The 14535-nt window shown below is 51.4% G+C and overlaps 1 protein-coding gene across 4 annotated transcripts in view; it reads left to right on the top strand.

Moving 5' to 3' along the window:
- Window positions 1-115: 115 nt before the first annotated feature.
- LOC114771712 (insulin receptor substrate 1-B-like) overlaps window positions 116-14535 on the top strand; it is a 30780-nt gene continuing 16360 nt past the window's right edge. For 3 of the 4 annotated variants that reach the window (XR_003743868.1, XM_028965030.1, XM_028965028.1), the window contains exons 1-3: window positions 116-623; window positions 10763-11019; window positions 11153-14345. Coding sequence is in view for 3 of the 4 variants with exons in the window: in XM_028965030.1 (XP_028820863.1) it covers window positions 275-623; window positions 10763-11019; window positions 11153-14345 (3799 nt within the window). In the remaining variant the exon portion in view is untranslated. The remainder of the gene's footprint in view (window positions 624-10762; window positions 11020-11152; window positions 14346-14535) is intronic. The other variant, XM_028965029.1, reaches the window with a different exon arrangement.

Below are 14535 nucleotides of genomic sequence, written 5' to 3'. Positions count from 1 at the left end.
GGGCGCGCTCGGGGGCGCGCTCTGTCGGCGCGGCGCGGGAGGACCGGAGTCGGGTTCTGCCGCCGGCCGGCCGGGGCGGGGAGGGGGCAGGGAGCACCACGTTGCGGGGAGAGAGGCGTGTTGTTTTGGGCACGACGCGCTCGGACATGGGCGACTTTCGGTGACGCTCCGCGCGGAGAGATTTGCAACCTCGTGCTACACTTACGTATAAAAAAAAATATTTATATATATACATATATATACACATTTAAAAGCAGGACAGGAAGAGGGCGAGATGGAGAACCAGCCCGCGGAGCAGCACAGCTACGAGGACGTCCGCAAGGCGGGCTACCTCCGCAAGCAGAAGTCCATGCACCGCCGCTACTTCGTGCTGCGCGCCGCCTCCGAGCGCGGCCCGGCGCGCCTCGAGTACTACGAGAGCGAGAAGAAGTTCCGCGGCAAGGCGCCGGCGCCCAAGAAGGCGCTGGAGCTCCAGACCTGCCTGAACATCAACAAGCGCGCCGACGCCAAGAACAAGCACATGATCGTGCTGTACACGCGGGCCGAGAGCTTCGCCGTGGCGGCGGACAGCGAGGCGGACCAGGACGACTGGTTCCAGGCCATGGTGGACATGCAGTGCAGAAGTAAGGAACACGTGCATGTTGTCGAATGAAAGTGCATGGTGCGAGGGATCAACAATTTAGGGAACCCCTCTAAATCATATCAGTACGCATATGTAATGCATATTAGTTCATGTTTTTTTGCATGGACACATATCATATTCGTTTTTATATTTTTGCATGGACACATATCATATTAGTTTTTAGATTTTTGCATGGACACGTCCTATTAGTTTTTAGATTTTTGCATGGACACATATCATATTAGTTTTTATATTTTTGCATGGACACATCACATTGTAAGTATCTATGAAGCAGCGCTGCTTGATCATATTTCAGTTCTTGCACGAATGGCTCATGTGGAAGTCTCCCTTCTCCTCACGCCGGCACGGTAGAAACAGGACTGGTCCCTTTCAGTGCCATCGAAAAAAAAAAAAAAACACCCTGGGGTGGCCGGTCCCACCCCCGACTCCACAGGAGCGTAGAAGCGATGTGGTGCCAACTGCCAGCGGAGTCCGATGTGCCCCCCCCCCCCCCCTTTCCCCCCCTTAGTCCATTCGGGCTGCCATCTCTCTCTTTTCTATATGCGCCTGGACGTGCGTCATCGATCGAGGTTGTGAAACAGAAATCAATCAGATGTGCAAGCAGAGGCCCATCTGAGCCGGAGGCCGCGTCTGAGCCGGATTGCCGCTTCCGCACATTTCAGGGCGTGCAGGAGACCGTCGGGCGACACCGAAAACGCTGCGGCGCGCTGCGTTATCTGAAATTCCACGTATGCTGGTTTACGGGGGGACCCGAGAGTGTAAACGTGGGTGAGACGCGGCCCGCCGCCTCCGGCCTGCGACGCCGTCTTGGCAAATGATGGGGTTGGAGGTGCGGGGGGTGCGACCCCGTTGCGTAAAAGGACAGATTAAACGAGGGGGTGCAAATCTGAAGCGCTCGGCCGGGCCTTTTTATGGTCGCAGGTCCGCAGTTTGGCGGGGTGTTGGGAACGGGGTGGAAGTAGTCCCGAAACGGACCAGTTGTCGGCCGTAAAACACCGGATGAGTTCCGCGGGTTAGGGCGCTCCGACACCTGTGCTTTAATGGCCTGGCGGATCGCGTACTTCCATCGGCAAAACTCCCGCGGTGTGCGCTGTCAACTTCTGTGCGCTGTGTCTTGCTCAGGGACACGATGGAAGTAAGTGGGGTTTGAACCTGGGTCTTCTGGTTCACAGGCGTCTGTGTAGGCTACTACCACCCTACCATCCAATGTCTGTGGTGCTCCGGTGCAGGAGCCACTTTGTGGGCGTCCATCTTGTCACCTCGTGATGGTCGGTGGGGGCCTATGGAAGTTTTGGTGCGGACGTGCAGGTTTTTGAGGCCGAGTTCGTTGCTAAGCATGCAAATCTCCAGTCTTATCACATTCAAAATCCCATCACGTTGACAAAAGTTGCAGAGCCGCTTCGTGACGCAGCAACGGAGACCTCCTCTTCTGTGCGTTTTCATTTAGCGCGCAGATTCGTGGGGTCTCTGCTTTTGCAAGTGCGCTTGTGAAGGGTGATTCTGGAACCATTTGAGTTCTGTGCTGTGGCACGGTGAATGCATGCACATAATCTGCAAGTAAAAGTGGGCACTGGGTTCGAGTGGAGGATTTCCTGCCCTCCAATCTGAGACACATTTAACCACTTAAACGTAAATGCAAGTTGCTTTTAACTTTACCTGTATACAACCCAGTCACTATAGTGTAACAAACGTGTAGTGCAGAATATGTTCGGTTATTAATGGATGAGATTCACACACAACATGGTCATGGTGCATAAAAAAAGTCAAAATGATGGGGAGAATAGAGGATTGTGGGTAACCAGTAGTGCCGGGTGGAAGAGTTTTTGACCGAAGGCCGGCTCCGCGAGTCTTTGCCACTCTCTGACACGTATCTTCGCCGCAGCCTTCGCTCTTCAGTTCGCAGCCAGCGCCGAAAAAACTTTGGACAGCGAGGAGTGTGGAAACAACAGTTTAGGCGGCTGCCAAACTCAAACTGGCCTGTTGCGCTGGGTTGATGTGTAACATACACACATTCCCTCACACACCAGTTCGTTTGGACAAACAGTGCGAGATCCATTTGGACGGAGAATAAGCTGGTTGCCCGAATACAAAAACACGTTGCATTACATTTCCAAAGGCGGCATGCCGTCATACGTACAATTTCCAACAGTTGCCGGTAGGGGCGACTGGTGTTCTGCCAGTCAAATCCATAAGCGTTTACATTTACAGCATTTACCAGACGCACCTTATCCAGAGCGACTTACAATCAGTAGTTACAGGAGACACTCAGGGTTAAGTGTCTTGCTCAGGGACACGATGGTAGTAAGTGGGGTTTGAACCTGTGTCTTCTGGTTCATATGCGAGTGTGTTACCCGCTAGGGTACTACCACCCTACCAAGCAAATGCCTGCTTGTCTAAAGCAAAATCCCAGTGGAAGTGGGAAGACGATCCCTGAATACTCTGAGGCGACTCGGGAACCCGTTTACACCCGAATGGGCAGAAATGCACGTTGCTGTAAATGCAGGCCCTGTACTTCCAGTAAGACCCAGGGCACTATTTTTAAAACGGCGCTGCGCATTAAGTGTTGGCCTTGTATTCTATTGCAATTAAATGCAGACGGTCAGATGTATTTAAACAGATAAATTAATTTGTGGGCGACTAACCGTTCCTGCCACCCAGAAGACAAACTTTGATGACGCCTCTATAAGCAGAATTTAAAAATGGTTGGAGGTCGATGACCCATGCCAGTCGATACATTAAAGTCAATATTTCAATAAAGATTGAGTTTCATTCGCTTTTTATCTGTTTCTTGATGTGAATCGTGAAGACACCTTGGACCGCGCTCAGTGCGGGGCAACGCGTGCAAGGCTAACCTACGGTGTAAAATGCGGCGTCCTTGTCCAGCGGCCTGGCAGTAAGATCTTGACCTGCCTGTATTTACACAGCTGGGGTCTGAGTCTCGGCCGCCGGGTCCAGAGTTCCTTCCTCGCACCTCTGCAGCCAAGAGCAGGTTACGCGTTGCACCTGGGCGGTTAAGGAAACGGCCCACGTAATCAGACGGCTGCCGGTTCGAATCCCGATCTGCCAAGGTGCCACTGAGGTGCCACCGAGCAAAAGCACCGTCCCCACACACTGCTCCCCGGGCGACTGTCATGGCTGCCCACTGCTCACCAAGGGTGATGGTTAAATGCAGAGGACACGTTTCACTGTGTGCACCGTGTGCTGCGCTGCTGTGTATCACAATGACAAGTCACTTCATTTTATTATTTTATTTTGGAGAGCGGGTTTCAGACTGACCAGGGGAGCGAGTTTCGGTGAAATCGACTCCGTAGGCCGCGGTAGACATGACCAGACGACTGCACAGTGTGAGATTTTGTGATTGGGTGAGGTGCACGACACCCCGTTGCCAAGTCGGCCCGGCCGTAATTACGCTGAGGTCAACCGAGGCCCAGACCTCAGAAATGTTTTAAGCTTTTTGGAATACTGCACGCTGACTGGGGACGAAGTGTCTCATTCAGCGGCTGAAAAGCCTCGCACATCAGTTTATTCGCCGACTACCGGACTACAGGAACGTAGTACATCATTATCGTCACGTATTCGAATGCACGTTTTAACTGGTACAACCTTTCAGCCGTATTTCACCGTCCCGCAGTGCCTTCTGAAATATCCGATTAATGAACGGAAGCATTCCGCAGTCTGCTGGCCGAGGACCTAATGTGCTAATGAGATTGTCCATTAGCGCGAGAACAACTCTGCTTATTAAGCGAATTAGCAGATGACCTCTACGTAGTGGGAGGGCCGTACGCGCGGTCCGTCTGTCACGAGGCCGCTGAAGCATTTGCGAACAGCTGCGGCAAACTGCGGAATTTTAAAACAGCTCCACGTAGTGAAGTAGCGGGAAAAGATTTACGGAAAGTCTGAACAGGGACGGGTCCGTCACAGCCTCCCGGCGCGTGTCTAAGTGTTAAGCGCCGCCGCACAGCGGCTCCCGGCGCGCCACGCTTAAAGGTTAAAGCTCCGTAAGCGGCGCTCATCTCCCTAATTATACCGTAATTACCGTCTCGCGTGGGGTGGGGGGGATAGAGGGTGCCGAGTTTATTTCAGACTCCCGGGCGGTGGGGATTTGCCGGGATCCTTCCGCCTGGAAGCGTTCTTTTCCCCGGGAACCTGGGATCGGTTTACTTGAAAGTGATGCCGGGTGGCTGAGGTCGGGCGTGGCGCTCGCGGGCGAGCGACGGCCATTTTCTTTTGGCCAGGATTTACACAGGACCGACGCCAATGAAGAGCAGCGCTGGTAATGGGGCCGATTGCGCCATCCGGCAAGGCCGCGTGCCCGGCTGAGTTACGGCTCCGCAGCCGGCCTCCCCGCTCTTGACGCTGCCCGCTGTGTGCGGCACGAGAGGGGCAGAAGCCGCAACCCGCCTGCCAACCGAGCGAGACGTTGCTCGTCCCGCCCGCTCCGGGCGAAGTTTCCGGTCTCGGGTTAAATTGTGCGGGGGGCAGGGGAGACGGCCAATAACACGGCTCATTAAACAAAGTGTATCCATCTACCGAGATGGCCACGGGGGTCACCGGGTTCAACTTTCGGCGTAACCGGAAGGCAGACATTACCATACGTGGCATATAATGCAACCACCGTACACGGCAGCCGCGTTTTTCCGCTTTATCCCTCGCCATATATATTTAACCAAAAGGCCCGACTCTTGAACTCCTCCTGGAATTCCGCAGGCCTTTCCCGGTGAAAAGCAATATTCCAGAGCAGTGCCGCGTCCCTGGATCACATGGCGGTTGGGGGGGGGGTAGTGTGGCGTCTGTTTTTACGGCGGTGGGCTACTGGGCTGGGCGGCCCTGTTTGCCGGGGCGGGACGGAGGCTGTGAACGGAGACGGGAAATGAGGCACCGAGGCCAGCGGGTTCAACGCCGCCATACATCGGGCTTGGCATCGTGTCAACGCTCAGCGAGCCTCCGTCGCTAAGAAAGGGAACTCTCCGTAATCAAACCAACAAACAAACAAACCAAAAAAAGAGCGCAGACGTGTGTGTGTAGCTGCCCTCGGCCAACAAAGCAGCGTTTTTCGGGACCGCGCCGAGCGTTTTGGTGGAAGGGAGGGAGAAGTCGGGCCTGTGTGTGTCCTTGATAACAAAAAACACATGCATGAAGCAGACCTTGTCGGAGGCGGGAAAGGGGAGGGGCCGTCACTAGACGGACAGGGACACTTGGCAACCTGGCGGATCTCGGGTTTTATTTACACACGGACGTTTTTCTTAGCATTGAAACACCGTGTGTGTGTGTGTGTGTGTGCAGAAAAGAAAAATGTTGCAGCCCAGCACAATGACTCAGCCCCACTTCATCACGCCTGTGTATACAAGAAACGTACACAGTATCAAGAACACACTGCTCAAGGGTGATTTATGACGTAGATTAAGGCCGACACTCTCGGAGGTGGACACCGGAGCCTCACTAAGCCCTAAAAACGCCGCGCTGAAATACTCGCCACACTGGCATTTCATTTGACACCCCTTGACCTCCGTGTCCCATTTTCGACACCCTGAGCACCGCCGTCCCCGCACCCCATATGTGTATATATATATACATACACACACACACCATATATATGTATATACATACACACACACACACACCACATATATGTATATACACACACACACACACACACACACACACACACACACACACAACACACACACACACAATATATATATATATATATATATATATATATATCTATATGGTGTGTGTGTGACCTACTTTGCTACTTTGCTTCACTTTTAATGGGTGAGTTGTTGGGTGGGGCGGTCAGCTGAGCGGTGATCAGCGTGTCGGTGGGACTTAGCAGGTCAGGCTCGTTGATAATTATCCAGCAGATGAGGGCTCGGGCGGTGGCATTTTTACATTTTTACTTTATTTTTTTTCCGCGTGCGTGCGTTTCAGGCCGGTCACGGTCTTTCTGCCAGAGGGGGAGATAAGAGGCCGTTGAAGAAATACCAGAGTGACGGGGACGAGACCTGCTCTTCCTCCTCTCGCCTGAAAATGGCTCTTTGTGTGTCAAGCGGCAGTTAAGTATTAGTGACTAAGAGGATGGACTTTTGTTGTTGGGTGCCGGGTCAGTCATGAAATGTCTTTAGGAGCACATGTTAATCACATGTGGGCATTATGACTGTAGCCGAAATCTGATGGCGCCAAACGCCGCATGACTGGAAGCATCCGAGCATCAGTACAGAAACAAAAGCAGGAGGTCATTCCTGAAATGTTACAGTACTTTTTTCCCTGAGGGCACTTCTAATGGGGACGTGCCACAGAATATATATAATCAGCAAGCAGTATTGTATGGGCAAAGTAACAAGGCCTGTTCTTAAACTGAAAAACATTAAGTTAAAACATTAAATGCTTAGATTAATTCATTTGGACCCAACAGTAAAACATGGTGAAATAAAACAGAAAGTTGTCCATACATGACCTTTTTTTTTTAATTGCCGTGATAACATACGATCAGTAACACAGTAACACACAAGCCATTCACGTAAAGTAGAGATACACAAGGTAAAAATTTACTCCAGTAGAAGTAAAAGTCCTCCCTTTAAAATTCCACTTCAGTAAAAGCGCAAATGTACTTAAGTACAAAAAGTAAAGTAACGTAAAAGAATCGTTCCCATCAGATGAAACGCATTAGATGAAAAGTTTAGTTACAGCACCAACTTTGAGGAAGAAATGCTCGCTGTATTGTAGTGTCGTCTCAAAACCCTTTTTTGTTGCTCAGTCCATGTTTATGATCAGATATAACTACATTACTGTTAACGTGGCTGATATTATATGTAGGGGTGAAACGCGCACACCGCCATGTTTAAAATTCACTCTTTTTGGAAAATAAACCCCGAATTCTTTTACAAAATAGCAGAATCCCACCAGGACGGAGCTGCGCAGATTGTGCATTATAAGATCAGCAGTTATGTCACCACGTTATAACTCATAAGTGAAATGGAACGACAGATTTTGCATAACGTAGTGTCCATAACGTTACTGTCCATCTCTGACCCCTCGACTTTCCGATTTTTGGAAGAGCTGGCCCAGTGGAAGGATTTCCCACAGTCCCCATTTGATGTGTCACGAGTGACCTTTAGGTGTGACTGTCTGTGAGAGAGACAGAGGATTCCTGTTAGTGTTTGTGTATGAAACACTGGAGCGGCAGTCGTTACATAAGGCACAACAGACACGCCGACAGATTTTCAACAGACGGTGAGCAGCACTCAGCACATCACATTTGTCAGTAAGACTGTAAATAAATGTGTGTGTGTGTGTGTGCTAATAAAAGTCAGTCCCACACACACATTTAGATCCCAGCCAACGCGGGGTTAGCATCATCCTGCAGTGGGCGAAAAATCTGGAAATTTAGCGTTCTCTTTTCTTCATGATCTGGCCACCGTGCTCTATTTGCGGTCGGCCCAGGAGAACTCCGGGTCCTGGGATCAAAGGGAGCGTCTCAGAGGGCCGGTGACAGTGAAGTGGTGTGTTTACAACCTCAGCGGCCTTTTTGGAAAGGGACCGGGTGCTCCAAATAAACCGAGTGATCTGTAATTTACAGGAAGACTGGAAATCGAGCGTTTCAAGGCAAGACCGGCATTTATGAACGAAGCGCATACTCCACGTCCCCTGTTGCCTAAAAATAAACGGCTATTACAAAACCCCTGTCTTCCTGGGCCCCTTGTTTCATGTACTCCTTTCCGTTATAAAGGTCTTGGTTCCTTGGTTCTTCATTTCTCCCTCTGTCTCTCTGTGCCTTCACAATCCCTTCACTTTCTGTCAGAACTAGTATTTCTTTTGAATTCGGTAGCATGGCAGAGCAGCCAGGGTTTATTGATGTGTTCCATTGTGGCAGAAGGCATCAAAAAGAGCCAAGAAGAAAGGACAAGAAAGAAAGAAAGAAAGAAAGAAAGAAAAAAAGCCATTTGTAGTCGGAGAACACCCATGTCATTGAAAACGGCACCGCTGCGAAACAGTAGTCCCCGCTCACCTCACAAAGAACACTAGAACACATATTTGGCCAGATGTTAGAACTGTTCATTAGCCAGTCAGGGATGGGGTTGAGGACTGATTGCAGCTTTCGCGAATCGAGGCCGTAAAAAAGGACGTGCTGCATAATTCCGAAACCCACAGAATGCGCATGGAAAAGCGGCTTAAGGCATCCTGGAGTCCTGAGGATGCCATCGCGGTGAAGGTAGTCGGAACAGTTTCTGGGACACGGTAGCTTAAATAAGTAAAGAGAAACATGTCTCTCGCTCCAGTTCCCGTTTGGTCTAATCAAGACTGTCCGACAATCTGAGATGTTCGATGATCTGCACAGCGGCGCCATCACATGCTTATGCTAAAACGGCCCCCCACCCATACAAGCAGTAGACCACTTCACACCTAATGTCTGCTATTGACTCGTCGCGTAATACCCAGGGTTTCTCCCTCTTCAACACAAAAACAAAGACACTGTCTTCCCTGTCAGGTCTACAAACTCTTGGCATAGTCACGCAACACACACACACACACCAAAGGAGGGAAGAAAAAAAACTACGAAAACCCCACTGGTCCCTTGGCTTCAGAATTCATCCCATTTGGAAAAACAAGAGAGACGGAGCAACGGGAACGTTCAAATAATGGTTTCCCATTGGAAGACCGCAGCTGAAGCGCTCCGGATGCGTTATTCGGGAGAACGAGCTGGACCGCGAGAAGCACATGTGGTAATGATTGTTTTTTCCACCCAAGCATATGTGCAGCAGATTAAAAAAAGCAAAAAAAAAAAACCAAGCATATACGGACAAGGACGGGTTGTGGACGAGGTCGAGTTTTAATTCAGGTGTACGGTTACAGGTAAGGGCATGTCACGGCGGGGTTTTGTAGGAGAGGAGTCACAAAGATGCCTTGTCATCACGGCAGTGCGCGTGTCTGCTTTTGAAAGGGAGAGAACATGAACTGTCAGCTTGTCCAGCTCGCTCCACAACGTCAATCTGATTTATTAAAGCAGCTGCTTGGGGGCTCCTCCTGACCCACATGCCAGCCTCGCAACAAGGCAAGGCATTGTCGCAACCCCGCTAAGGTGGTTGCAGGACGTGTCTTTGAGACCCCTTCAGCAAGGCACATGCAGCCAGTATCAGTGGCCGGTTTAAGGTCTGGACTGTGTTCCCCTTGTTATCTGTAAGTCCATATTGTATTTTAGGGGAACTTATCGAGACAATCTAAGCAGAGCACGCAGATAAAATATGCAAGGCCATTACATTTTTCTGTCCCGTCCCCCTATGAAGCGTTGCATTTTCACTGTGACGTCTGATGAAAGGGGCCTGCGAAAGCCCTCAGCACTTTTCCATGCAGGCGCAGGTGACGGACACACTCAGCCGGGGTCACCCAGTCTCTGTGTTAGAGGTGGGAGGAGAGAACGAAAAAAGTGCAAAGGCTGCTTGTTCGGTTTGTTGTTTTTACCCTGTTGGGTAGATTATCAGTGTATCTTACGTAACACCGAATTCGTCCTCGACAACTTGGAAAATGCTCACTTTAACCCCCACCATGTCTGAAGCATGACGGTCAACATGTTGGTCAGCAAGATAAGGGACACCATTGCTGAGGCTTGGCCGTTTCATGAAGAGAGCTGCAGGGTAGGGTGGTGGGGTTAATGAAAGGTTAGGGAAGGTCTTTTGTTGTTGTTGTGGTGCCCATCTGGACCCTTGTTTATTAAGGCCTGTTTATTGGGGAATTGTGCAAGTTCATTATGTTGTCTTATGTCACCGAAATTAAGCCTGTGGGTAAGTAGGTGGCAACACGCCATGGTGTTTCTCGTCGAGGGGCAGTGGTGGCCTAGCGGTTAAGGAAGCGGCCCTGTAATCAGAAGGTTGCCGGTTTGAATCTCGATCCGCCAAGGTGCCACTGAGCAAAACACCGTCTCCACACACTGCTCCCCGGGCGCCTGTCATGGCTGCCCACTGCCCAGGGTGATGGGATAAATGCAGAGGACAATTTTCACTGTGTGCACCGTGTGCTGTGTTGCTGTGTATCATGTGACAATCCCTTCACTTTCACTTCAAAGGACAGCATGGACAGCAAAATTCTAGCATATTTCACATATCACCTCTTCTTCTCTTTTAGGCAAGATCCCCTTTGGTGAATGTGGCAATGGAGATTATGGCGTCCCCTCTCCTGGTCCTGCATTTAAGGAGGTCTGGCAGGTGAAGGTTTGGCCCAAGGGACTGGGCCAGGCAAAAAACCTTGTGGGCATCTACCGCCTCTGTTTGACCGAGAAGACGGTGAACTTTGTCAAACTGAACTCCGATGCTGCTGGTGTGGTCCTGCAGCTCATGAATGTTCGCCGATGTGGTCATTCAGAGAACTTCTTCTTTGTAGAGGTGGGTTGGTGGAGGCGCTTGAGCACATTTTATTTTCACAGACGCCCTGTGCATTGGTGAAAGACTCTGGATAATGTTATTGATTAATCTGTCTTTTTATGACATTTTCATTACTATGGCATTTCTTTTGTAGGTTGGGCGTTCTGCTGTGACTGGCCCAGGTGAGTTCTGGATGCAAGTAGAGGACTCTGTGGTGGCCCAGAACATGCATGAAACCCTTTTGGAGGCCATGAAGGCCCTCAGTGAGGAGTTTAGGCAGCGCAGCAAATCCCAGTCGGGTGCAGGAGCTGGTGGAGGTGGCACTGCTTCCAACCCCATTAGTGTTCCGTCACGCCGTCACCACCCCAATCCTCCTCCCAGTCAGGTTGGACTAACACGGCGGCCACGCACTGAGACCCCTGGAGGGGGTGCGGCAGCTAGCACAGGAAGTACTAACGCCTCACCCACACCCCGTCACAGCTTCCCCAGGTCACGGACTCCCAGTGATGGAGGGAAGCTGGAGGATGGAGGGGGAGGTGGGGGCAATTGCCCTGCCGTAACTCCTTCAGGAGCAGCATCTGTCCAGAGCACCAGCCCTGCTACTAATGGTTCATGCTCTTCAACCCCCATCCTGAGATCCACGTCTGTCCGTGCCCCAACTCCTGTCAAAAATACCCACAGCCTGATGAGGTCTAGCTCCACGCCTGCCGCTGCTTCCCAGACGTCGAGCCCATCGGCTCTTACTGGTCACGGGTTGGCGTTTGGAACAATGATACCGAGCATTTCCAGTGCTGCTAATAGCAGTTCTTCCTCCAATAATCTGTACAGTCATTTACCCTCATTGCATGCGTCCATCTCAGGCTCCCTTAGTGACTATGCGTCCTCAGATGAGTACGGCTCCAGCCCAGGGGAGCACTCGGTTCTCACTTCCAGCCTTCCACAGGGTTCTGTGGGAAGCCTCGGTGGAGAACATTTCCCAAGTGATGAGGCTGCGAACTACATTCTCATGGGCCAGAAGAGAGGGACATCCAAGTCTGTGGCTTCACAGTACGCCCAACCCCAGGGACGGCGGGTGCTGCGACGTTCTTCAAGCCGCGAGTGTGAAGCTGAGCGAAGGATCTTGAGCAAGAGGGCTTCTTTGCCTCCCATGTCCTTGGAGCGCCTGGTCCCGAACCGAAGGCGCGGAGGAAATAATAGAGTAGGGGAGGACGAGGTGGAGGAGGATGACTACGCAGTGATGTCACGAAGCACCAGCCGTGAGTCCTTCACCTCTCATGTCACGACAGGCCCAGGCAGCACTGCATATTTGGATGTGGCTGCTGAGTTCAAAGGTGATAAGGGAGTGTCTGGCGCACCAGGCATCTCCGTTGGAGGTGCTAGTGCAGTAGACAATGGCTACATGTCCATGTTGCCTGGGGTGACAGCTTCTCCTGTGTCACTCTCCCATTCTTTTGCGGTAGCTGTGTCAGATTCCGATGGCACCAAGCCAGTTTCCTCGAACACAGCTGCTGGTGACGACTACATGGCCATGACACCAAATAACAGCGTGTCACCTCCCCAGACTATTTGCCAATCTTCCACCACTGATGGATACATGATGATGTCACCCAACAGTAGCTGCTCTCCAGATCAACGTTGCCTCCCCTCGGCATGGGTGGGCAGCAGCAGCGCTGATAGCCGGACAGGCAGTGATTACATGAACATGTCTCCCATTAGCACCCGCTCTGCTAACAGTACCCCACCTCTGCTAACAGATCACAGCCACCCTCACCATCATCAACAACAAGCCGCGCCCAAGATGGTGTACTCCTACTACTCACTGCCCAGGTCCTACAAGCACAACCCGACCGCTCCCTTTGATGACGGTCCGGGGAGGGGGAAGAAATTGGGTGGTGGCAATAGTGGAGGTAAAACTGTGGTGGGAGCAGGACTCAGGGGTGTAGCAAGCAGCAAACGTCAGGAGCGGCAGGTTGGTTCTCCATCTAGCCGGCAGCTCTCACTTTCGTCCTCCTCGTATTCATCAAGCTCTGCCAGCAGCGAGAGTTTAGGGGAATGTGATGAAAAGGTCTCCCGGGGAAGTATAGGAGGAGCGGCAGATCGAGCTAAAGAGGGGCAACAAGTGCGAGGGCCAGGACTGAAGCAGCAAGGCGGGTCGAGCCAAAGAAGCCGGCCTGTTAGTCTCTTTTTAGACATCTCCAAAGCAAACACTTTGCCTCGTGTTAGGGAGAATCCACTGCCACCCGAACCCAAAAGTCCTGGGGAGTATGTTAGCATAGAGTTTAAGGGTGAGAAAAGCATGAATGGAATTGGAGGAGGGAGGAGACTGAGACAAGGAACCACAACCTTCTCGTCCACCAACCGGCCCCAGAACCGTCCTGTGTCCTGTCTGGCTGGGTTTTTGCCTGCCACTTCTGTAGCACCGATACTCACTTTAGCTACATCGGAGTACGTCAACATGGAACTTTGTCCCTCTCCGTCCCCGTCCCCGGTTTCTCTTAACTCTATGGGTTTCCCGTCCTTCACCCCTCCAACTCCTGCTCCAGCTGTAGCCCCACAAGCTCGAGATGAGTGCCAACCACGGTCTGCCAAGGCAGAGGAAAGGGCAGAGTTGAGGCAGACAAAGGGCAGAAAGATGTTTTCTCAAGCCCCAGACTCCCCGACAGCTTGTGGGGACTATACAGAGATGGCGTTCAGCTTGACCACTCCCACTCTTACCACCAGCTCTGCCTCTCCTAAAGGGACTTCACCTGACAGGCCAGAGTCTTCAGTGTCTGGCCTGAGTTTGGGTCTGCCTATGGACTTTCCTTTGGGCAAAACTAGCCCCAACCCTGATTATGGTGCTAAAGTTATCCGGGCAGATGTACAAGGACGCAGACGCCACTGCTCTGAAACCTTCTTGGCGTCCTGCTCATCCGCAACATCGTTGTCCGGCTCTTCCACATCGGGCGGAGTCGCAGAGTATTCCCAAGCCATGTCTCGTCGCCTTGGCTTTGATGGCCTCCACTGGGCAAATGGAGCTTCTGCCTCGTCCGACCTTCCCTTGCAGTATAGTAGCCCTGGGCCACCATCTCTACCCACTGTCCAGGCTTCATCAGTAGAGCAAGGGCTTAATTACATTGACTTGGACTTGGTCAGCAAAGAAGGCCACCATTCAGCTAGTGATGCAGCTCCGCCTATCCAGTCCGCATCTTCTCGCCTCTTCTCGTCCATGATGGGTGGGGGAATAGTGGGAGGAGCCGTGAGTGGTGGGGTCAACACCATCTCAAGCCTCAACACTTATGCCAGCATCGACTTTTATAAATCGGAGGAGCTGAGGACGCACCAGAGCAGCAGTAAGGATGGTACAGGTGAGTATTCAACCAGAGTCACCATCTTGATGCCGGAACCAAATCTGTCCTTCCACGCATGCTTATATTATAATAGTGTAATGTAAGGATAATAACGGCAGCTATGTTCTCACCGTATAAACGGGACAAATTTAAAGGTTCTCTCTCTCCATGCACAGTTTATCCCTGCTTTGCATAAATAACACAGATG

The sequence above is a fragment of the Denticeps clupeoides genome, unplaced genomic scaffold, assembly GCF_900700375.1.
Source record: "Denticeps clupeoides unplaced genomic scaffold, fDenClu1.1, whole genome shotgun sequence".
Taxonomy (NCBI): domain Eukaryota; kingdom Metazoa; phylum Chordata; class Actinopteri; order Clupeiformes; family Denticipitidae; genus Denticeps; species Denticeps clupeoides.
This window is presented reverse-complemented; position numbering and strand designations above follow the sequence as displayed.